The sequence below is a fragment of the Aplidium turbinatum genome, chromosome 18 (genome assembly GCF_918807975.1).
Source record: "Aplidium turbinatum chromosome 18, kaAplTurb1.1, whole genome shotgun sequence".
Classification (NCBI taxonomy): Eukaryota; Metazoa; Chordata; class Ascidiacea; order Aplousobranchia; family Polyclinidae; genus Aplidium; species Aplidium turbinatum.
Genome location: NC_137489.1, coordinates 4075340 through 4101138, shown reverse-complemented (window position 1 = coordinate 4101138; position 25799 = coordinate 4075340). Strand labels below are relative to the sequence as shown.

General features: G+C 38.7%; 2 protein-coding genes across 9 annotated transcripts; both read left to right on the top strand.

Annotated features, from left to right (window-relative positions):
- Window positions 1–549: 549 nt before the first annotated feature.
- LOC145787421 (F-box/SPRY domain-containing protein 1-like) lies at window positions 550–5786 on the top strand. Its single transcript, XM_082599164.1, has 4 exons — window positions 550–724; window positions 1341–1505; window positions 2349–2619; window positions 2808–5786. The coding sequence occupies exons 1-4, from the start codon at window positions 567–569 to the stop codon at window positions 2991–2993; spliced, it is 780 nt and encodes a 259-aa protein (XP_082455290.1). The 5' UTR covers window positions 550–566; the 3' UTR covers window positions 2994–5786.
- Window positions 5787–9831: 4045 nt separating this feature from the next.
- Window positions 9832–25482, top strand: LOC145787146 (E3 SUMO-protein ligase ZBED1-like). Of its 8 annotated transcripts, XM_082598876.1 has the most exons (12): window positions 10156–10290; window positions 10487–11593; window positions 11813–11983; window positions 12345–12542; window positions 16790–16882; window positions 20528–20620; window positions 21907–21999; window positions 22542–22634; window positions 23601–23673; window positions 23960–24057; window positions 24929–25022; window positions 25344–25482. In XM_082598876.1, exons 2-12 carry the CDS (start codon window positions 10487–10489, stop codon window positions 25349–25351), a joined length of 2121 nt encoding a protein of 706 aa, XP_082455002.1. In that variant the 5' UTR covers window positions 10156–10290; the 3' UTR covers window positions 25352–25482. The 8 variants fall into 8 exon arrangements, 5 of the variants coding, with proteins under 5 accessions (XP_082454998.1, XP_082454999.1, XP_082454997.1 ...); XM_082598872.1 differs by having other exon boundaries at window positions 9832–11593; window positions 11813–11974; XM_082598873.1 differs by having other exon boundaries at window positions 9832–11593; window positions 23996–24057.
- The last annotated feature ends 317 nt before the right edge of the window (window positions 25483–25799 follow it).

Below are 25799 nucleotides of genomic sequence, written 5' to 3'. Positions count from 1 at the left end.
ACCCAGAGAAATACTCAAATTCCAGCAAATTAAAAATACTCTTACTTTATTACCCACATGTGAAAAGATATAAAAAATTGGGCTGTAGGCTACTCAAATTAAAAATTGACCACAAAAATGCAGCAGCCTAACGATTGAGTCACTTCGGGTCAAAATTTAGTTGAAAAAAAAACGCCTCTGGGTAGCATCGAACTCTTTTCCTCGAGAACACCAGCCCAAGAAATATCGCATGCGCCACTGAACCAGGTGAATAAAATTGTTGAATTTAGAAGTTATATACGCCCTTTTTTTCTCTTGTCTTTTGCTTTAAAAGAGAAGGTGAAAGAAAAAGTATATATGTTACGTCATGCCGGTCAAATAGTGTTTTAGATTAAAAGACCGGAGCCGATCAAATAGCCACTGCATAATATTAAATCAACAGAAGCCATAAAATAGACTAGATCAGTGGTTCTTAACTGTCAGTGCTGCCTGCCAAAGAGTTGTTTGCTTTAGTGCCATAGTGTATCTGCTTTGATTTTGTATGTTTCTTATTTCAGGTTTAAATTCTAGTTTAGATTTTAGTTTCAATGATGGATAAAGCAAGTAGTGCCTCTGCTGATCGGTTGCCGAATAACGCACTTGAAAGAATTTTTTCATTCTTATCTTTAGAAGATTTACAGTCCTGCTCTCTTGTCTGTAAATCCTGGTTTCATTATTTAAATGATGGAAATAATGACGTATGGAGGTATTTATACTAACATTTTTATTTTATAGTGACCGGTAATAGTAATCAAGGCATCAATTCAACCATGCACCAATTAAAGCTGTTTGATTTATCTTAAGGAATTGATTGTTATTTACAATATTAAAACTCAATGCAAAAAATGGCCAATGCCAAACAATATGTGACAAAAGAAAACGAATGTCATTTAAGGCCGCAGAAGAAAATTAAATTTCTTTATTGGCAAGTGCATTGTGTTGCAAACTGATCATTGATCACCGGGCTGTCTTCAGTATGTGAATGGAATTGATCTAGTGGGGATTGTTCACTTGTTTGCAAGTGTATGACTGACACAGTAAACTTATAATATGGTTAAAATTATTTTGTTACAAATCATTGCAAGAGTTTGATGAACTTTGATTAATTTACAGACTATGGTTATACCTATATAACTAAACTACCTGTCATTTAATGTCACTTTTGCATTGTTTTATACAATATATACATTGTTTATACAATTTGCATTGTTTATAATTGTACCATATGCTATTTTCGCAACAGATGAAATAAAAGGTTATTATGTGAGATACAGTTTTGCTCTTTCACTCGCATATCACACTGTATTTTCTTGAATTTGCAGGTTGCAGTGCGTCAGAAAACTAGCTGCAGAAACCCTTAAATCCGACTTGCTTTCAGCTTTACCCACATACAAAGAGAAATTACGAGCGTTCTACTATTCATGGAATTCAAATGATTGCTCTGGAAATGTATATATTAAACCAGATGGTTTTACTTTGCACAGAAGGTTTGTACAAAACATGGTGTCTTGATAATGTGGACACTGGACAATGTGCATCAAATCAAAGATATATATGTCTTTATAATGGTAGTTTGCTTTTACTTTTTTTTTAGCCGAGCATATTGATAACACTGAAACAACTTTAAGTAATGTGTTGTTTCTTTGTTGAAAGCCAAACAAGTACACTTCTGCTCAATTTCGAAAGTCTATTTCAATGGTTCTTAAACTGGGCTTTACCGCCCCTTTAGGAAGTGCTGTTGATTTTTACATGGACAGAAATACTCAGGGGACACTGTATTCAGAAGGTGTACCGATATTTTCTTCACTGCAAATTCTGCTAGTTTTAATTTTCTAATTGCACAATGCTGAATCAGATACAACTTCACGGTATCACTCATAATAATCTTTAATACAGCCCTGAGCCCTTATATCATGGTGGTGCCAGTCGCCAGACCTGGGTTTTTTTTTCGCTGAGACTTTTTGGTCATATGTCCGAAATAACTTGAAAAAATTCGGTCATTTTTTATTTATTTCGGTCATTTTTTCTGATGAAAATATTTTCTTTCAAGTATATAGCTGATACAAATCAAAATTTGCACTTTCTGACTAGCTACAACATTAAGTTTCGCTGAGAGACTTTGTTATTTTCAGACATTTTGACCGAATTGACTATTTTTTTCGGACATTTTGCTAAAAAATTGGTCAATGACCAATAAATGACCCAAAAAAAACAGTGCCAGACTATAAAAATCTCTAAAAAGGGGCCCTGTGGAAAAGAATATAGAGCAGTGGTGCACTGGTGCTTGGCATATATTTTGGGGTTTTATAACATGTATTGTGTATGTGCAGACCTGAAGCCCAGTGCACCGATGCCGCACGCAGCAGGATCGGGTTCGATTCCGGCCGCCATTCATGGGACATACGGTGGAGTGGACCTCTTGGGACAGTTGCAATGGTTGGCATAGCAACCAAGGAAGCTCCTCTACGAGTGAGAGGCTACAAAGCTTTATTAGGCTCGTCAGACCAAAGCTGGGCTTGGAACTTAGTAGACAATTACTTGCTGCATGCCGGCTCAAAACAAGATTCGTATCCAAAGTGCAATAACCCTCCAAAATATCAGGTGAGGTCCTATGTGTGTTATTAGTATTGCTAAATGTATATAAATGGATTACCTGGCTCACTTTGCTTAAGTTTGTGTAGGCTGTCATACAGTGGTTTTCATTTAATGGTAATGCTAACCATTTGTCATCAGTATTATACAATAGGCATGCATTCTGTCAATTAAATATGCCTTTTAATGCTTTTCAGGTTGGAGAAAAAATAACTGTTGTCTTAGACATGGAAGATAATACGCTCGCGTTTGAGAGAGATTATGAATTTCTTGGCGTCGCATTCCGGGGCTTGCCGCAAACGCGTTTATATCCGTCGATATCTGCGGTATATGGCAACACCGAAGTGACTATGGTTTATAAAGGAAACCCCACCGATGGCTGATGATTACACATAAATCTGTTACCTGTGAATTGTAACTTAAGTATATGCACACCGCCCGTTTATCGCTTGCTGGGAAAGAGACACACGAGCTTCGGCCTCATACAGGGGTCCTCCGAGTGTTGATTTTACGGTTTTCATTGGTTCAAAAAATCTTCATCTTTCAGAATCAGATCTTGAAGAAATCAGCATAGCTGAGTCTTGGCAACTCAACACAATCTAAATTCTTTTTTGAATTGAGTCAGCTGGCAGTTTGCAGAAACACGCCGGCTTGAACGCCCAACAGCAGCGTAATCTATAGCTTTTTTGAAACTGTGCCCCATGTTGATGCCCAGCATCAGTGCAACAAATCATCACCAGTAACTTTGCTGAAGTCCTGAAAGATTTGGTGAAAATGTCACTTTTCCTATGATCACTAACGCGATTTACTCTCACTTTTGATACGATCTGTTGCGGATGCAAACGAATACCTCTTCACGACAAGGACAAGCAAGGTTCTTCGGCCAAGTGGTAACTTCTAGGCTCAATAGTTTGTAAGTATTTTGAAAACTCTTGATTTTGGTGAATCACCCATCACTTTTTGGATGCTATAATGCCTACATAGACCGAACAGACAACTGAAGCAATTGTATTCACAAACATTTCGAAACTGATCAAAAGTACCTTTGGATGCATTCTTAAAACATGCTTTGGCCATCGACTTGATAAATTTCTTATGTCCATCTTTTGCTTGATACATTGCATTTACTTTTAGTAATCTAACTGCGTCTATGACTTGAATACTTTCATACGGTAGCTTTACATGAACCTGGTCCCAGCTATCAGATGTTTCCTTATTTAAATCGTTTCAACGTCGCCAAACGATGTAAAAGGGCAACGTTTTCAGGCTGGTATTGACTGGTTTATGTCACGCAACAACTAACCCCCTCAATGACGCAATCAATTGAACGTTGTTTCTGCCAATTTTGTTCCACAAACATTTGTTTGGTTCCTACTTGAATAAAATCATTTTCGCTTTGATGAACCCGGATTACACCACAAATGTAGCCACAGAGGGGCAATTACCCCCCAAATAATTATATTGCGTTTTCATCATCCAAGACCATACTATCAAAGTAAATCAGCTTTAGACGAACAGTAGTTGTATCAACAAAGTTTGACATTAAATGTTAGGGCATTCCTTAGATATGGGATGTCCAGTAAAGTTCAACCGTTTTCTGCCAAGTACCTTTTCTGTTTCATAATTTGCAGCGAATATTTTGAAACCTCTGCTGTGGTGAAGCAAGTGCCCAGGAAACTCGAAACAAAATATACTCGATTTCATGTTTATGTATTTTTGAACTAAGTTGAGTGACATGCTCACGATTTCTCAGCTTATTCTTTGCAATAGCTACTTTTTTCTTGGGTAGTAGCCTAATTATCCCGACGTTTGTATGGGAAGCATTTTAATAGAAAATTTATGTGTTCAGATTTATGTTGATTTCCTTTAATTGAAAAACTAACAAAAGTCATTTCTGTCTTTTGCTCTCTTAGGCTTAATAAACTTTTTAATATTTCTGAGGCTAATCTCGTCCCATCTTCATCGATTTGTACCTTGTCGCTGTCAGCCTGCCTCCTTTGCACTGGCAGTGATTAATGTGTTGGTAAAGTTCTGTTCATTTTAAAAACATCAGTTGCTCATGATTTCACAATTATTGTTACCAACTGGGCAGCAACCTATTGATTTCTCTCATCCGTACTAGTGAATATTACGCTGACAACGTCATTATTATCGAAACCATTGCATATATGAGACAAGAAAAACTTCGTAAACGGGACCTCCCGTTGTTTACATTCCCTAGCATGCATCACATCAGTTGTTGGGTGGAATAGTGTTGCCGTGCGACCACTATAAGGTTACCACCACTGTATTCAAATACTGGCAACCAGATCTGCATGCATTGTCTAAAAGTAGTCGCTTTTTATTGATGCCTCACTTTTAGGGGCATAAGGGTGTTCAATGCAGGTCCAGTTATTGAGGATATTTATTGTCCCACGCCTATTGTTTAGTTACTTTTTGTGTTTTATTTAACCTGGCATTATGCGTCTTGTGTTACATGTACTGTTGCAGCCTCCTTTGCAAGAAAGAGGGCTGTCATCAGAATTGTTATCTCTATCCTTTAAATTAGTGAACCAATTTATTGTGAACACATGTTTGTCATCAAGTCGGTCAGGAAACTGAGCACTTGGTTTTTCGATTCAGAATACAACGAGCCACAACAAAGCTTGAGACAGGACCATAGATTTAACAAACAATAAAGAGAAGCATAAGTTGTAAACAAAATAAAAGGAGATATCAGCATTTTATGAACGGAAGAATAAGCATCAAGGATAAAGCACACTCTTCTTTCTTCATAACTTATGCTTCTCTGTTAAATCTTTGGTCAAATTGGTCATGTGCTAACCTTCACCTATTCAGAATGACATACCAAATGACATGACTACGCAAGAAAAACCGTTGCTTTAGACTTGAGTCGAAAAGTCTATCATTTCATTTTCTGCTTTGACTGCCCGACACCACTCAACGGGATAACATGGGTGAAGACGTCGAGCGATGGTATCTCTGCTTCTTACTTATGAGAATAAACTTGATAGTCACAATATTATGCTGGTTGGTGTCACAATGAAGAATGTGAAATCAATCGCAAATTTGCTTCGATTTTTATCAGACTGTTATTTATCAATCAAAGGACTACGTCATTGGAACCCTGTGCTACCTTTATTGCATCGTGCTGTTTTTTGTGACTGTGTATTAAACTGTACCTAAAAAATATTTGCATTGTTATCCTGTGTAGCTCATTTGTATCATAAGGTTTTTCCTCATTTGAGATCTGTTCTAAGAAGCAGTTTTGCACTTCTAGAAGTTATCGTTTAAGTTTATAAAGTGATGCTTTTAATGCAGTAGCCTGCTAGTACAGTTACCCCAGTTGTCACTTGATTTTCCATTTAGCTTCATTCAGTTACGTTATTCCGCCCCGTTAGCTCAGTGGTTGCGCGCCCTATTCAAGATAACGAGACACTAGTTCGGCTCTCGGGGTGTGCGCTTAAGCAAGGTAATTCAGAATTTCTCTCAATTCAGCGACACCTAATGGGTAAAATAATTTCTCAACAACAACACTTAAAATTCATAATCGGAAAACCTCACTCTTCCAATCTCTGTAACCAGCCCTGCGTCAAGAACCTCTACAAGTATGCGAAGCTACCAGGAATCCCCTATCAAGGCTTTGTCAGGCCGAAGATAAAGATTCGAACCAAACCAGGATATAGCCTGAGGCCGCGCTTTTGTTTGTCCCTGGGAAGGCGTTCCAACGATAGACACATGCTATTCTACCACCAGGGCCAATAAAAGCCTAATTTTTACCTATTAAAAAATACGTATGCCTAAGAAAGGGGAATACGTACAGTCACCGAGGAAAAAAGTAAACTACGTATCAGCTTTCTCGGAGAGCAAAGTGCACTATTGTTGCAAGAAGATAAGCAATACTTTTTTTCAACTTTCCTGGTACACAAATACTCCCTTGCAACTTTTCTGTTTGGGAAGATATTTATATAATTTGGGACACATAATTATCTGGGAAGACATTTATTTAGATAAATGTTATCTGCGTGAATTTTTGCCTACATGCAGCGCTACAATGTGCAAGATTGGCACTCCACAGAAGCCAAACATGCTAATTTCTTGATTTGTCTGGTATTTTGCCAGAGGGCGTCTGGATATTACTTTGTAGCCTACCGGGCTCAACAAATTGTTCTCTCACGGCCTATTCAGAGCATTGAAACGCTAATTTAGGCCTATTACCGGATCCGGATGACTTATCCGCAGGGCCATTGGGAGAACAATTTGGGCCTGGTACCGATGGGTTCCTTGGCCCCCTAAATAAGACACTTCTAAGAAAAACTCGCTTTTCTTCTTCTCTTGTTTGACTTGTAGTAGCTTAGATTGGCAATGCCTCCTCGTGCAGCCAAGATACGGTAGTTGGGTCCAGTTGTCGAATACCAGTGATTCCACTTGGGGGCCGTAAGATGGAACATTCGTGGAGTATGTGTTGCATTGTTTGTTCTACCGCTCCGCAGACACATATCGGCGTATTATGCAACCCCCACCTAAACATATTAGCTCCAGTGCAGCCAACGTCACATCGAATCCTGTTCAATGTGACCCATGCCTTTCTAGAGAGGTCTGCTCCAGGAGGGATGGAGAGTGCTGGCATAACTGAAAACTGGGGAGGGCTATGTGGCAGCTCGTTCCATTCCTGGGCCCATGTTTCCATGCAGCTGAAGTTCTTATCCACAAGTTGTGTAGCATATCGATGGAATGGGCGCCTTGATGATAGGCGTTGAGGTCTGACTGGTCCATTTGTTTGGGAGTGACTGTGGAGAAGGTGTTGAGGATCGAGTCTCGCATGTAGAGCCAGTTTGTGAGAGGCTTCTTCCCTACGGACATGAGCAGGAGCAATGCCAGCCAAAGTTGGCAGATAAGCAGTAAGTGTGGGGTGGAGACAGCCAGTGATGATGCGCAAGGTGTCGTTAATGCATACATCCATCTTTTTTGTGTGTCTGCTGCGGTTCCACACAGCTGAGGCATATTCGGCTGAGCTGTAGACCAAGGCTAGTGCACTTGTATGCAAGGTTGATGCTCGGGCTCCCCATCCTGTTCCTGCTAGGCTTCTCAAGAGGTTATTTTGCGAGGTAACCTTGGCACGGAGTGACTCGATGTGGGGTCTGCTGTAGGTCAACTGCCGGTCAAGTTTTACTCCAAGGTAAGTTGGGTTTGCAGTAGGCTATATGGTAAAGGATTTCCTTTTAGCGAGACAGACAGTTGACGCTGAGATTTCCGCTTATTTAGATGGAAAACAGAGATTGTTGTTTTCGACGCATTCAGTTTGAGCCTCCACTTGTCCAGATAGTCAGCCACCAGTTTCAGGTCAGTTTCAAGTTTTCTTTCCACCTCATGCCAGTTAGTTCTTGTGAGCATATAGAAGAGCTAGATCAGTGGTTCTTAACCTGGGCGCTACCGCCCCCTAGTGGGCGCTGTTAACTTTTAGAGGGGCGGAAATATTCAGGGGGCGTTATAGGGGGCGCTACATTCAGAAGGTGTAACGATATTTTCCTCACTGCAAATTTGCTTTAGTAGTTCTGCTGGGGGTACGAGAATCCACCGAGGATGAGGAGCTATATACAGTATAGAGATTGTGTTTAACAAGGGAAGTAGTGATTCTCTCCCAGAGCATTCTATGTTGGCCTATACAGCACAATGCACAACACCATCCGACAAGCGTGGACGTCGGATGGTGTTGTGCATGGCCTTTGTTGTTGATAATGGGCATTGTTTCCCTTTCCTTGTAGTAAGTAAATGGCATTTTGTGGTCAGCTTTTGGCAGGGACAGCGGGCAGGCAGTGCAAGCAAACCATAAGGACTGGTCATAATAATAGTCAGTCAATAATGGTTATTAGTGTAACTCTTACTAACTACTAAAAAATCAGCAGAGATGTGCCTTAAGACTTTTAAGTTAAGAGCCTTAAGGCACATCTGTGCTGATTTTTTAGTATTAAAACTAACATCGGCTTAAACTAGTTTTTTCTTACTAACTAATAACTAATTACTACTGGCTGTAGGCTAGCCTTATAGTCTTGGAAGAAAATGTCATTAGTAGGCTACAGCCCTTATATTATGGTGGGCGCCAGACTATGGAAATCTCTGAAAAGGGGCGCTGGGGAAAAAAAGGTTAAGAACCACTGAGCTAGATCATCCGCATAGCCATACTGTTGCGATGTAGTGCATGGGAGGTCACTTATATAGATATTAAATAGGAGTGGCGATAGTGTTGACCCTTGGGGGACGCCATTTTTCAGGCGGCGTGGTCTGCTGAGTTTTCCCTCGTTGGTATGCAGTATGAAGGTACGGTTCGAGATGGTCTCTACCAGAAACTTAACCATGTGTCGGTCAGGAATGGGTTGTAATGGTTTCATAGTAAGACCACGGTGCCACTCAGTGTCATAGGCTGCTGTAAGATCCACTAGGACAACACCCACCTTCTCACGGGCTTCAAAACCACTTTCGATGTCATCAGTAAGCTTGACAACCTGGTCAGTTGTGCATCGGCCGCGTCGGAATCCAGCTTGTTCTTCTGGCAGTTTTGGGTCAACGATTGGTTCGAGTCTGCTCAGTAAGAGACGCTCAAGTAACTTGTATGGCACACAGAGCAAGGAAATGGGCCTGTAACTTTTAGGGTTATCAGCTGGCTTGTTGGGCTTTTTAATGGCTATGATGTTAGCTTTCCTCCAGATCTTTGGGAGGAGCAACCTTCTCCACGCGCTATCTCCAACGAATACGAGGTAATTTCTTCAAGTTTCCAGGCCCTTCAAAAGGCTCTGAGCCTCTAAAAGTATTCCTGGTCCAAAAGTAAGCCCTGTCAACGCTACTGCTGACCCGTGTCCCCAAAACCAGACATCAAAAAATGCATTATAACAAATATGTATAAGATAAAATGATTTATCTTCAACTTTTTTGGGTCTATGAAAAGGTTTCGGGCCGTAAAGTATAACCAGGAGTCCTGGATCCCTGTCAAGATTACCCTACTCAGTACTGGATCTTCCCAATGCAAGATAAAAGCTTTCATTGGCTAAAAATTTTCTTTCAAAAGTGGCCTGATCTCTGTCTCAAATGTAGCGCACTGGGTTTTTCAATATTGGGCATTGTGATGTCAAGCTAAACAAACGCTTTTATGACGTTGATATAATACTGAAACCACAAGAAAAAAATGTAATTTTCTATTTTGTCAGTTGAGAAACTTGCAGATGAGTCATATTGGAAGTAAATCCTAATGCGTCAAGAAAAAAAGAATGCAGATTCATCAGAGTGGAATTTTTTTCAACAGGAAAATATACAAGAAAGTAAAAAGGCTGTGTGTAAGTTATGTGGCAAAGTTGTTCCCACGACAGCAGGAAGTACGACATGCATGATTAATCACCTAAGATTTCGACATGAAAGTGAGTACGGCTCAAAATCCAACATGCATCGGCGCCCCAGAAGTTGCCCTGTCTTTCACGTCTCCCAAAAGTCATCAACAAAGTCACGCTCTGGGTTGCATCCGAAAGAAAAAATGAATGCACCGACAAAATGTGTCAAATATTGTCAAACCAGCAGCAAGTGGAAAGAACTTACAGAGGCTGTCACTTATTGTATTGTCAAGGACAAACTTCCACTTGGAAAAATAGAAAAGCCAAGTTTTAGCGCAATGTTAGCGAAGTTTGACGAAAAGTATGTTTTACCTAGTCGACATTATTTCTCCTTCAGAGCAATTCCTACTTTATGCAACTGTATGCGTGAAAAAATTAAAAGCGATATTTCTTCAATTTTCTCACTTGCCATGACTTGCATTGTTTGGTCCGATAGTAAACTTTTATCATATGTCAGTTTTTCTTCTCATTATATTGATTCAAATTGGGACTTGCAGATGCAGAAACTTGATGCTGAACTGCTGCCCGAAGGCTACACCAGCACTGACATAAAAAATGCCATACAAAACCTCACAGACGACTGGGGCATAGAACGAGAAATCATCACCTCAATAACTGTCAACAACTGTGCAGAAACATCAGGTGCTTGTGCTGCACTGGGTTTACCACGTATTCCTTGTATTGGACATATTCTAAACGCGGCCATTGTTAACGCTTTAAAAGAGCATCATGTAAGTCGGGCCTTAGCGACAGCTAGACAGTTAGTAGCAGGATTTTCATTCAATGAAGTAAGACGAAAAAACTTGCAAGATGCACAAAGTCAATTCGGTCTGCCTCAACATACTTTGGTAACTGACAACAATTCAAAATGGTTGTCTACTTACGTGATGTTAGAGAGGTTATTAGAACAACATCTTGCTATTACCGATGTTCTTTCTGCAACTAAAGGCTCTTCAATGATTTCCGTAAGCGAAGATGATTTTGAAATGTTTCACGGTATCATCTGCGCATTGAAACCGATTGCAGATATTGTACGTGTTCTCTGCTCTGATAAGTATTTAGAGATTTCATCTATACTTCCCTTGCAAACGTATTTAAACGAAACTTTGAATAGAAAGTCTTCGGATTCTGAAATAACTCAAATAATAAAATCTTCTTTGTTGGGATTTTTGAAAAAGAAACTAAAAATGCTGCCTCAAAGTATTGTGTTGAAAGCAACAATGATGGATCCACGATTTAAAAATTACGTGGGTGAGAAAAGTGAGGAAATACGAGAAATGCTGTGTATGGAATTCTCTTATATTGTGCAACGGGATACTTTAACTCCAAAAAAGAAGTTATCTTTTCAAGAGCTGCTTCAGTCTCCTCGAAGCAACAAGGACAAAAGTTACAGATTTTGCTTGAAAACTCCTTCCCCATATGAGACCGCTGTAGCGGAAATGGAAAAATACTCTTCTCTACCGCTACTAGCAGCAAATGCTGATCCTTTGCTGTGGTGGAAATCAAAAACAAACGCCGGAGAATTTCAACTCATATCAAAATTGGCCAACAAATACTTGTGCTGTCGTGCTACATGTTCACCAAGTGACCAATTGTTCAGTGCGGTAAGTAAAATACTACAAGATAGTGTTAAAACGATATCGGTAGGAGACTATAGCCTACTGGAATTTTTGATGAAGTTTTAGTTTTAATGCATCGGCATTTGTTGGACATTTAGGCCTACAACTCTATTCCTCTTGAGCTCGGTAAAGGCTGCCGTCATGTGCTATCTTAGTGAAAGTCGAAAATTGTATTTTTTTAATAAACAAACTATTTGTTTCAAGACCAAAACAAAGAGAGAGTCATTTTCTTCAAACGAAAAAGAATCACGCATCACAAAGTCGAAGTTATTCAGCACCAGAACTAAAAATAAAAGCTCCAGCACGCCTACATCTTCTAACGTTAAAACGGACTCTAGAATAAAACAGCTTTTGCCCAGAACAGTGGTAAATAATGTAAGTTTTTACTTTTAAACGTACGATCAATTTATGGTAGCTAATAAACGTAAGCTAATAGTCCGGTGCTTAGCAAAAGCAATTTAAACTAAAGAATAAGTGAAAACTTTTCATTGTATATTTCAGTGACCAGCTTTGTATCAGTAACCTTACTAGTTTAAAGCTTTTATTAATACAAAAAATTGACAAGATTTAGCTTTAAAAGAAGGGTTTAATTTTGAAAATAAATTCTTCAAATTTATCGCTTATAGGCTATAAAGTGCTAACAAAGTCTATTAGCCTCCCTAATGGCTTTCCTCGTTAATTATTGTCATAGGGATAGGGTCATACTTTAATCATTGTTTAATCATTTCGTTATCAGGATTTAATGCCAGCAAAGGGAATGGAAACAGAATGGTGCTCTTCAACAAAAATCGCTCCTGCAAAAGATCCATTTTCAATTATAATTATTCCCAGATCTTCTACAGACTCATCACCAAAAGCAAACTACCCAACTTCGTTTACGCATCAAGATTTGAAACCTTCTGAGCATAACAAACAGGAAACTTCAAATTTAAAAGTATGTTCGACCTGCATAATAAGTGTCTCTAGTGTCTTGATTGTTAATACGCTTTTAAGTGGGTCTAGTATGTGTAGCCCACCTATCAGTAGCGTAGCCAGGAATTTTGAAAGGGGGGGGTTTTGACCACCCAGCGGCGGGGGGTCTGGGGGGCTTCCCCCAGAAAATTTTGAAAAATTACTTTGAATTTGGTGCATTGTGAGAGCATTTTCAACAAAAATGTGGGTACGAATATTCCTGTAAAATGGTGCTGTCTGGTAGCATAGCAAAAGGATAAGATCATGTTTTCTTCGGCATTTTTCGGAAATAAAGCTAAGTCTCTGTGTTTTCTTGTTGCTAATTCCTGGCTGAGATGTTTGAATGTTTGGTATTGGCAAAACTCGTATCTTTTAATGCAATTTTGTTTAAAACTAGGCAATTTTTTATTTGACTGAAAGCATCATTCTTAATATCGTGACGTCACACGCGTGCCAAAGGGGGGGGTTGTAACCTCCAAAACCCCCCCCCCTTGGCTACGCCACTGCCACCTATAGCCCAGTACTTACTTAGTACCTTGTTAGTTAAAATTACATAAAGTTGCATAACTATTATGCTATAAAAGTTCTGGAGCCATTGCAGAGCTTGTGGTGTCCCCGGAGCTATACCAAAAGTTCCAGTTTTATAATTATATTCCGGGTCGACCTCCGGCTACTGAGATTCGACCTAGTCCAGTAATGGGAATGAGATCCCAAATTCCTGCAAATAAGTTCGATCTGTATATCTTTGAACAATCATTGAGAACTTACCCTATTTTTCTGTTCAACAACAACCTATTTTGTTTTAATAATATTCAACAGAATTTTTAGTTCACAATAAAACCAATTTGTTTGTTGCCTACAAAATAATAGTAGCCTAATTCGAAGCGAAAGACACAGCAATTTTTGCGTGATACGCTACGGTTGCTTTCAACACAATTAGAAGTAGGCTAATTTAATCGAAGACTTTTGAAATCGAATTGCCTAATGTTTCAACATTAAATTTTAACGTGTTTTTTTTTCGTCTAAAAAATTTATTCCCGTAGCCTAAGCCTAAGTTTGTGATTTGATAACGAAAAAGATATTATAATAATTGAAAAGGCCTATCGCTATTAGTTTAGCCTTAACAGTTTACGTATTGCAAGTAGGCTAGACTGTTACTTGTACCTCAAAACTACACGTTTTCGTCTCACTCTCTTCAGGAGCTATAATCAAAATAAAATAAACCACTTTACGTATTGTTTGTATCAATTCTCAACGGTACTGAACGGGACATTTAGACCGAGAGCCTACGACAGAAGATTTCACCCCATAAGGTACAAAAGGTTTGACCCCTTGAAGTTACTGGGGTCAACCATGTCACTCACAGAAAGTATGGAAGATTGACCGCACCGGGTGGATCTGGACCCTAGAGCCCCCTAAAAAGCCCAAAAAGGGGGTTAATTTCACCCCATAAGGTACATGGACCAAACTTGGTGAAAACGAAGTTCTATGTCAGGACATCACAAAAATATCAAATCTAACAATATTTTCGGGTGGAAAGGTGATGTAAGACCCCCCCAAAGTGGCCCCCCAGGAAGTTAATTTCACCCCATAAAGTACATGGACCAAAGTTGGTCAAAATGAAGTCTTATGTCAGGACATCACAAAAATATCAAATCTAACAATATTTTCGGGTGGAAAGGTGATGTAAGATGCCTTCAAAGTGACTTCCCTTAATGTGACCCCCTCGGAAGGTTTATTCCACCCCATTAAGTACATGGACCAAACTTGGTCAAAATGAAGTCTTATGTCAGGACATCACAAAAATATCAAATCTAACAATATTTTTGGGTGGAAAGGTGGTGTAAGATGACTTCAAAGTGACTTCCCTTAATGTGACCCCCTCGGAAGGTGTATTTCACGCCATAAAGTACATGAACCAAAGTTGGTCAAAACGAAGTCTTATGTCAGGACATCACAAAAATATCAAATCTAACAATATTTTCGGGTGGAAAGGTGATGTAAGATGTCATCAAAGTGACCCCCAGAGGGTTTATTTCACCATAGAGTACATGGACCAAACGTGGTCAAAACGAAGTCTTCTAGGGCATCACAAAATATCAAATCTAACAATACTCTCAGTTGGAAAGGTGATAAAAGACCTACCCAAAAGTGAATCTCCTCCTATAGTTTAATTTACTTCATCCCTTTCTCGAACCAACCTTGGTGTAACGGAAGTGCTATGCCAGGACAGTACGAATGGATTAAATTTAAAAATATTTTTATATAGGTTTGCTGAAATACATTCACAAGCTGTCCCATGATGCATGAAATGGAATTATAGCCTACTTTACAAAATTTTTTTGTATAAATCATATTCAGTCAATCGAAAAAAGGCAACAGGACATGACAATACATGGCTTTGTAACACCAAAAACAGAAAGTACATAAGAAGCATATAGGCTACAGTAGCCAGAAAATTGATCCAAGATCTTAATACGACCACTAAATGTGGACTTAAACGAACAACTGACTATCCAAATCAAAACGTTTCGAAATGAATCATTTGGAACGTTAATTCAGGCAGTAATGAACATTTTCCAGCTGCTACAATAAATAACCCAATAAACCCAATGTAGTAAATTTTTGTTTAATGCCATTTGCTTCATGTCCCCAATCAGTTATTGTAACTGTTCATTCATAAACAGAGATTGTTTGTGTAAATGTAAACGGTCGTTTCTTTATTCTTCATTGTCACTGCTGTCGCTTTCACTTTCTTCATCTTATTCTTCAAGTTCATACATTTCTCCTGTTTTATACAGAGAAATAAAGACTGTACGAAACATTTGCTATTATGCACTACAGATATGCGTAACATACAATAGTAATTTTATTATCTTTTACAGACGTCTATTTTTCTTCGAATAATGCAACATTGCAACTTACTATTAACTGGAAAAAGTTCAACATTTATTTGTTATTTAGTGCACCCAGGCATTTTTCTCAAGATTGCAGAAGCTATTGGTTATAGGTTCCTAAAACAAAACTTTACAGCCAGTTATTGGCTAATGTTTACAGTAAGAAAGTAAATGACGGATAGACCAGGAGAAAGTTTTATATTTATAAAGGGTAACCCAAGCGACTTCCAATGTTGTTTACCTTCTTCTTGACTTTCCTGGATGAGATCAGATTCCACGCAGAGACATCTAAAGATGCTTTATACTTTTACCTTCAAAGTTCAAACCACACCACTTTATAACAACCTCCTTCTTCTTTCCAGCCATACTCTAGCAGCGACGTTGCTGCTTGTTCACTTCTAGTTGAAGATAACCACCATCTTGTGATGAGATGTGTGCGCCTTGTTTTCTGGAGAAGTACTCGTAAACAAAGTGGTAGAGTACTACTATCTACAGTAGCTTCTGGTATGCATGATATCCTTTCATTTTCTTTTTTGTGTTCTTAGACGTCTAAAAACATTTGTAAACGGACTTCGTTGACATAATTAATTTTCTTGTTTTTGTACATGTTACACACAAAGTTCTCTATTGCGATGATAGTGTCTTCACTAATTTCTTTGTCTTGTCCGAGTTGACTAAAAGCTGCCTGCGCTTCGTGGTTTCCTTGGAGTAATTTCAGCGGCGCACTTTCCCATTCCTGCTAAATGACGAGGTGTAATCAGAATCTGTAAAGGCATGATATGCAGGTAAACACTTTGATATGCAGGTAAACACTCACTTTGAAGGCATCTTACATCACCTTTCCACCCGAAAATATTGTTAGATTTGATATTTTTGTGATGTCCTGACATAAGACTTCGTTTTGACCAACTTTGGTTCATGTACCTTATGGGGTGAAATTAACCCCCTGGGGGGCCACTTTGGGGGGTCTTACATCACCTTTCCACCCGAAAATATTGTTAGATTTGATATTTTTGTGATGTCCTGACATAGAACTTCGTTTTCACCAAGTTTGGTCCATGTACCTTATGGGGTGAAATTAACCCCCTTTTTGGGCTTTTTAGGGGGCTCTAGGGTCCAGATCCACCCGGTGCGGTCAATCTTCCATACTTTTTGTGAGTGACATGGTTGACCCCAGTAACTTCAAGGGGTCAAACCTTTTGTACCTTATGGGGTGAAATCTTCTGTCGTAGGCTCCCAGACTAATTGCTTTCAGAAGTAGTCTACCATAGACCGACGTCTGCTAAAATTATCTTAAAGCAGCCTACATTGCTTTATGTTATTTTTCCTTCAGAAGGACTACCGAAAGCGGAAACCTAACTTGAAGAACGTCCATGGAAAGGTTTGTTCCATGGAGAACATCAACTACACCCCGGGTGGTGGAAAGGTAAGACAAATGTAGGCCGTTTTTGGCAAAAGCGTCCCTGGGAGCTGTGGTCACTATTTAGTGGACGCTGTCAGGGGCGCCGGAACGATTTTTGAGTGGGGGGGGCAAGATTACGAAAAAAGGGCACTTTTGTTTACTAAAAGGCCAATTTTTTTTCAAGTTTTAAGATAAGATATAGCGATAATGCTAATCTATAAGCTCACTATGTAGGCCAGTGGTTCCCAACCGGGGTGCCGCGGCACCCTGGGGTGCCAATTGCAATGCTCAAGGGTGCCGCGAGATATTGCAATACTGCGGCCCATTCTTTATTTTAACTTTAACCCGTTAAGTGTAGAATTTATTTATTTATTTTAACTCAAATCCGCGGTAAACCTTTGTTTTCTCGTCCAGGAAAAACAGCGCGAAAGAGATTTTGATTTGTTGCTGTTCTTTCCATAAAAACATTTGAAACGCATCATTATTGCCAGGTTTCATGATTGTATTTTGCGTTTCACGGCGCACAAAGTCAAATTGCAGTGATGGATTATCGGATTGTGTGACCCAGCACGATTATAAAATTGCACGATTGTTTGCAAACCATTATAAAATAGGAAACTTTTGCATTAGGGATACCTGCGCAGTGCGCATACAAGCACGATACATAGCTAATCGAGAAAAAAATAAGTTTTTATAATTATTAATTTGTTCTTTATACATAGGTATGAATAGGTACATAGGTAGGTATGAATATATTTTGTGAATTGCTTTGCAATTACAATTGGGTCTCCAAATTAGTATAGGCTATTTAGTAGATATCTTCGACCGTTTAAATAACGTAAATGCTAAAATGCAGGGCAAAAATAAAACTCTCTTAACTTATAGCCTAACTTAACCGATAAAACGAAAGCACTGACAGAAAAACTGCAAATGTGGTCCTTAAAAGTGTAGAATAGAAACTTTGACATGCTTTCACACTTCTCGGAAATGAAGAACAAACAAAGAAGTTGTCTCACTAATAAGTAACTCAGCAACTGAATTCATTAGAAGAAAAAAAATCGAGTAGTATTTTTCCAGCATGTCCACGGAAAATTACGCATGGGTGAGAAAGCATTTTTGCTGTACTCAGCGTACTCTCATATTGTTTTAAATCTTAAGAAGAAGAAGAATTAATTGACATTCGTAACGATGGAAATTTTAAGCTTATGCACAAGCAGATGCCTCTCTCGAGTTCTGGATAAAAATTCAAAATGAATATCCTTGCGTTTGAAAGAAAGCTTTTGTGCTTTTGCTGCAGTTTTTCACGTCATACCTATGTGAGAATGGATTTTTTGTACGAACATTGATTGAATCTTTATCCTCGGACTGGGAAAACTTCTTGCAGAGCTTAATCCTGGCAGTTTCGCATATTTGTAGAGGCTCTGAATCACTGACGCAGGCCCGGTCACCGAGATTGACAGAGTGAAGTTTCCGATTGTTGAAGTGTTGTTGCCTATGGGGAATTATTCCATCCATTAAATGCCGCTGAATGGAGAGCAATCCTTAACGTGCGTTGCTCAAGCGCACACCCCGAGAGTCGAACCAGCGCCGCTTGATCTTGAAGTTTCTTCGTTCCAGAAGTCACGCGCTAAAAACTAAAAAACGAGAACGACTGCTTATAGTCGAGGAAGAAATGCGGGTGACTTTATCGAATGTGCCTCCAGATTTAAGGGACTTTGTGCAAGAAGTCAAGCCCAAATTTCACACTAACTTTTAAATAAATATATTTATTTACGCGCGATATACTGTACAACTCATTTTGTGTTATTTCATACAGTTATTTGAAATACAGAAATCTCATAAAATTGATCCAGTTTTTCCAGGGTGCCGCAAACTATTTATCTCTTTGATAGGGTGCCGCATGGTCAAAAAGGTTGGGAACCACTGATGTAGGCTATTGAGTAATGATAGCCTACAAGTGTCCGGTATACAAAGAAGGGCATCATGCTATGTTATAATGATGTAACCTACTGTCAAGCCTTAAAGCAGCCTGCGACCATAGCCGCTAAGTAGTGCTTGAATGACCGCCGGTGCTACCTCCTCAATCGGCCAAGTTTGGCCGCCGGTCTCTTCTAGCCAATTATTTAATTTCGCAATAGAATGATCGTGGATTAACTGTCGAAAATATGTAGTATCAAAGAGTGACGCAAAATTAGGTCAGCGCGTCATAATCGCCACTGTTGCATTGTGCGGGAATATTTGTTATTGATGGAATGTATCCATCTGCGATCACCAGCAGTGTAAGTCTTGTTTGTAATTCCTGACGTTTATTTTAACAAAGTCTTAATCCGAAGTGCTAATTTACGTCGGCTGGCAATATTGTCGTTTTTATGTCGATTTGATGTTGTCGAACATTGAATCGTTGTTAAAAAGGAGAACTAGGTTAGTTGACGTCCGAGGGGAAAACATTTTTTGATCTTATTTTGCAAAAATTATGCTTCTTTTAGTAATGTCCTTCACATCATTGAAATATACTTATTTTATTACCTTGCCGTCATCGTCAACACATGTCGAACGTTGTTTTTCGTTGCTAAAAAGCATTCTAGGGGAGTGGCGAACTTCTTTAAAATCAGCCACATTGGAGACACTCGTGCGAGTGTCGTTAGAGTTAGATGGTCCCGCAGTACTGGATTACACTCCCGATAAAGCATTTATTGCGTAATGCAACGATTCTATTGTAGGACGTCGCCCAGGCCCAGATTTCAACAAAGCTAAGTGATCATTTTAGCATTGTTGCAAGTTTAATTCGATTTACTTGTGCTATCGTTATTTTTATTTTGTATTTTGGCCTCCAAGCACGCAGATTTGGCCGCCGAGAAGGAGCTCCCGGTAGGCCACGATGGCTGCCGAACAAAAAACGAGTTTTAAGGCCTGTAGGCTACTGTGTTGCAAAATTTTGTGTCGTAAATATTTTTTTGAGGCAAAAATGAAAGATTATAATTAGGCTAAGAGCGAATAGCAGAAATTGTTATATTGCAAAATGTGCAGTAGCTTACATGACTTTAAAAGGGCACCATTGCCCCCCTGCCCCCCCATCTGCAGAAAAATTGAGGGCAGGGGGGGCATCCGCCCCCCCTTCCCCCCCGCTTCCGGCGCCCCTGGACGCTGTGGTATCACTTTTGTTAAATTAAAGATAATGTTCGTCTAGTTCAGTTTGTTTTTATTTCTGGCCATCACAACGAAAAACAATATATGCCAAATATAGCAAAGGTCTAGGAAAAGGTAGCAGCGAGGAAACACAGACGTTAGACTATAACGTGCATGATAGGCTACCAAAGCAATACAATCAGTTTAAAATATGACACGGTCGCAACATAGATAGGCTAAGCATAGTCTCTTTAAATAAATCGATGAAAAACTCCTATGATTGAGTCAAGAAACGGTTAGTAGAGATGCATAAATTTACTCATTGACAAAAGATGGGTTGCATTTTCCCAAAAACAACGTTCAAACCGTTATTGGCTATGCAACAGACATTTGTCAAGAATATCATAAGCAAAGAAACTCTGTGATAGTGAAGCCCACGTATCAGGGTAACCAGGGAGACTTGAGGAACACAACTCCCTACAAGACAAAACAAAATTACTTACGATGATGCAACTTTAATGGCTCCACCATCGTTTGTCACAGGTTACAATACAACATAGAAAATTTGATCTCAAGAACGTAACTTCACGATATAGTTCCATGAGCAACTTGAATTCTACTCTTACAAGCAGCAAAGTAGGTTTACGATTATACTTAATTCAATAAATTAGACAAAGTTTTTAAAGACAATTCTTCATATTTGTTATTGTTTGGTCGCTTTCCGTCAACCCCGTCTAAATCTTTGATGTTTGTTTGTTTGTCATATCTTTATCCTGCATTGCGGGAAAGCGGACTTGAGCGCTATGCATCGGTGTACGCCTTCCGACGTACACCTGACCCACGCTGCAGCCGACGGCAATGTCTGTTTCCGGTTGTCTAATCTACTTATGACTTAAATTTGGTACTACCCATTAGGCCTACTCGAAATCGATCACTGGGTAGAGGCAATTATCGTAAAGTTTCTTGCCCAGAGAAACAACAGCAAGTGCGGGTGGCTGGAGTCGAACATGCAGGCTCTCGACTGCGAGCCCAACGCGCTAACCACTCGGCCACTGCTGCTTGATTAATAAGAATATCCACTCAATCGGACTACATTTCATTTGGGAAAATTCCTTCCAATTTTTTTGTAAAAATTTTTCTTCTTTCAATAAAATCTTTTGCCTAATTGGGATAACTGGCTTGGTCTCTCTGTTTTCTAATCAACAGAAGGGCTTTTTCTTTCGTATGAGGTTGATTCTAGGTAGATTTATCAAAATGTGAGGAAGACAGTGGAAGGACGGGTCAAGATAGCTTAGGCCAGTTGCTTCTATAATTGCAATGTGCATCCTATTTAGTGTCTTATAGCAACATTGGATCACCAATAAGAGTGACAGAGTTAGAAAGTTATTTCCCTGTGCACTAATGCATGATTGTCGAAATGAGCAATTGCATTTAGTGACACGTCGATTTAGTGACGTTAGAGTTTTTGGTTACTGTAGTTGGAGTATAAAAACAATAAATCGTTTGGAGACAAAGTGGTAGGTAGCGTCGTAATAAAAGTTCGGAGGCTAAAAGTTTATATTGACACGTCGCTGACGTCAGCATGACGACATAAACGGCATGAAGCAGAACTAAAAGAGCGGAAAAGCCCTAGCAAGCAAAAGCAACTCACTCAGATGAATGAAATGTAGGTTGCAACTTGCGAGAGGCTACTATTTGTCCAGACCAACTGAATGTATACAAGATTCACTCAGATACTAATACCCTATACTCCTATAGGGTATAAAATGCGATTGTAAGACATTATTTCTAAAACGCTGTAAGGTTCTTTGTCTACTAGTTTCTCCGTTTTTCCAGGATTGTGGCAATTACTGAAACCGTCTAAATTTTTTCGGTTTGTAGATGTCCTGTCCAAAGTTAATCAATAAGTTTACCATTTTCAGGTAAAAATTGAAACAAAAAAGATCGATTCGTCAACTACAACTTTAAAGTGCACTTCCAAGAACAATTCCAAAGATTCACAGCCTGCAAGAAAAGTAAGTTGAAAAATATTTTATAAAAAGTATGTAGGCCAGACCAGAGATTATGCGTTATCTGTTTGTTGCAATGAGTTTTACATTTTTCTTTTCCTCTCTTGAAGCAATTCCTCTGTGAACACATCGTAAGTTAGACTACACCTACATCGCTACATTTTGCAAGTCTGGGAAGTGAGCTAAGCTGTGAAAACCTTTAATCTAGGTCTGATGACAAAGCCTTTTTTTGGAAGCTTAATACTTATAACTTAGTTTTTCCCTTGAGTTTTTCATACCTACTTGTAGTGGCTTTGCACCACTGACCCAGGCCCGGTTACAGGGATTGAAAGGTTGGAATTTTTTCTGGTTGTTGAAATTTTGTTGTCTGAAAATTACTTTATCCACCACTGAATGAAGAACTGTCCTTGAAGTGCGTTGCTCAAGCGCACATTTGAAGAGTTGAACCACTGTGGCTTGAACAGGTATTTTTAAATCTAGGACAAGTTAATGTAAACAAAGGTAATTTGTTTTGTGTGTCCACATTAATTAACAAACATTTCTTTCAGAAAAAAAATGACAACAACAATTCAGATACTTCAAACGTCACTACCAAAAGCGAGAAAAAAAGTAATACGCATCGTGCCCCACCTGGTGGTAAAGTATGTATTTTTTCTTTACTTTTCATCTTGAAGTTTACAATCACAACATCAGTTTCACACCAGAAAGAGCTTATTTGCCATGACCGTTATATTACTGGACGCGAAGCTCTGCTTTTTTGATCGCACTAGAAGGGTCAATTCTCAATTGGACATATTATAAACGCTTCTAACTAACGATTTTATAGGAATGTTAAATGATAAAGACGTTTAAAAGACCATGATCGCCAATGTCTGTATCAGATCAGGTACATGGTAATTATCATAAACGCTTCATTGCAAGCTTGCTTTCTACAAGAAACTTAAAAATTGTTTTCAATCCAACTTCATTTCTTTTATATAAAACTTATCAAAAGTGAAATATTTTCTAAATCAAAAAAACTAGCCCTTCTAAGGTGGCGTAGAGGCCAACAACAGATTCAGTTACGTAGCCTATTCCTTGATCTAAACTCCTTGTTATTTTCTCACTTCCTTTAGTTTTAGTGCTCGACTAATATGCAACAAAACCAAACTTTTGGAGGCAGTAGGCCTAATGACTTTCTGCATGAACCAATTGTTAGCTCGTAGGCTATCTAATTGGCCTTCACCAATGACCATAGTTGCGCTACTTAAGCAATGTAAATGGCATATGGTCAGATAATAATCTAGAGACCAAATCAATATCATTTGATTGCTAGCAGAAACCCAAACTTTTGTGTTGCACAGTCTGACCCAGGTCGATAACCTAGTTGAAAATACTTAAGATTCCGAACCAAAAATTTACAACTTTGAATGCTATTCTGTGACCAGGGCTCTGCGGAGTCCGGCAAAAAATATACGACTTTGACTTTTCAGTTTACAACTGGCCGACTCCAACCCCGGACAAGCCAAAATCCCTTCGATTCCACAGATCAGTCAGTGACGTTGAAAATATTTTATAGTTGTATCGCATAGGCTAAGTCTAAAGTTTTCTTTCCTTCATATTTAAAGGTAAAGATGCTGAAAGACTACTTCAATGCAGAAAATTCCTGTTCCTGGCAAAGCACGAAAAGTCATAAACCAGGTAGGCCTAAATAGAATTTGTAGCCCAAAATAGATAAACAATAACGTAAAACAAATGTGCTAGATTAATTTTACAAGTTTAATGATATCTTATAGCCTAATAGTCTGTCAAGATATGGATATAAACAAAATATTAACTCATTTTCTAAGTTACAAAATTACAATGTTACTTTTATCGATTTAGTGTGGGTTGGCCTTTACCATTTAAGACAAAGTGTACAATGTAGGCTAACTTTTCTGCAAAAGTAGTTGTTGACTTTACTTTATTAGGCTACTTTAATTGCCAGGCGGTTACCAAATGACTTTGCATTGCAATTGCACAGGAAATGCAACCTTTTGTGGTCTTGATAAAGATGTGGTCAGTGGACAAGATCCTCAAAGAAAGGTATAAAGTACTCTACAGGCAAAACTAATTGTGCAAGTTAATCGCCGTTTGCTACGAATATGCCACTACTTGCTATTTATAGGCTATATGATACTATTTTATACATTAGGCTATGCCTATTTCAACTGAAAAGAAAAAGTGATCATTTTCGATCGGTTTTGAAGTAGGCTAACTTGACTACGTCGCACGAATTAACCAAAGTTCGTATCTTCATCGGTTGCAATTATGTTATCAATAATATTGCAATTGGTTAAAATATTCAGAGTGAAAGATTTAAACAAACGATTACATCATGCGAACGTGAAGCTATCTTGTCCCTACCGATTTGGAGTTGTTTTAGCACGTTTACCTGGTGATGCCTGACCTGACCAGTGACCAGGTGACCGCTTCTGGTCTTTGGCTACCATCATGATTGTGCCTTGAAACCTGATTTTATACACTATACAGTGGATTGTTTTGGAAATTTCGAATTGGGAATTCACTCTGTTTTTATTTGGCGCTATCGAAATAAATAAATGGACTTGAGTTAGGCTACACAAATTCATTAATTTTGTAAAGCACCTGAATTACAAAGAATTACCAAGCTTTACGATCATGGCAACAGTAATATGGACACAATCAAAGCAAACAAGTTGACGTATTGACGCTATTACTAGGCAATAAAGAATTTAAGGCTGTGCAATTCTCTAACATGCAGTAGTCTATCTTATGGCTTTTTTTAATTTGAAGGGAACGATTGATCAGTCACAGTAGTCTAACACTAAAGTCATCTACTGACCCAGACCGCATATCAGTCGTTTGCAGACGTTGAATCAATGTAAAAAACGAACGATTTGATGTCTGGGGAAGGCTAAATTTATTGCTTTTTTAGAGTTGTTCCTTAAAAAGTAGAAATCTGAACCAAGTTGACGGAGGTGACATACCACTCAGCAAAAGTATTTGCTGGAAAGATAAATGCTATTCAGGTAGGTCTAATAACCAGGAATGCAATTGGTGCACAGAATGAGTGGCAAAGCTCCCCCGGCAAGCAAAATGTAAAACTGGAGCTCTTATCAGACAGTCGTGGTGTGGAAACAATGCTCATCTCTGCTATGTGACGAATTATTTATTGGTAACATTTAATTAAATAAATTGCTTGATTTTATTCTTTTTACACACTCACTATTTTGGAATTTTTGCGGCTCTGGGACAGTGTTTCTACAAAAATTCAATCATAAAAAAATATTATTGTAGCCAGTACCGGTAGGCTAAATTGTAGCAAAGACCAAACTTCTTTCTTTTTTCAGATTCTTGAATCAAAAAACCTGTTCGGGTTTGTTTATCTCATCATGGACGCTACCGCGAGGAGTTGTTTGGACAAAACTGTTGTTATTATTTAATTAGTATTGAAATTGTTATAAAATAGTCTTTTATTGATCAACGTTACTTACAGAAGTGATGATGCCATGCTGAACGGCTTGTCAACCCAAAGTGTAACTTTGAATAAGTCATCTCATTGTGACCACGACACATGATTTTGTTCGTTTTTGCCACCCAAAGGGCGGTGTTTACTTACTAATACTTCAAATAAATAAATAAAAGATACTTGTTAATTCAAATCAAAACACTTGCAAAAAGGACTTGTAGGCCTAAATAGGCCAACTAGAAATAAGGAGCATAATGAGCTGTCGAAAAGAAGATTTAGATGGATAAATGCTGTTAAATTTTCTACAGGCTATCACCTGCAGTCCGGATAGGTTATT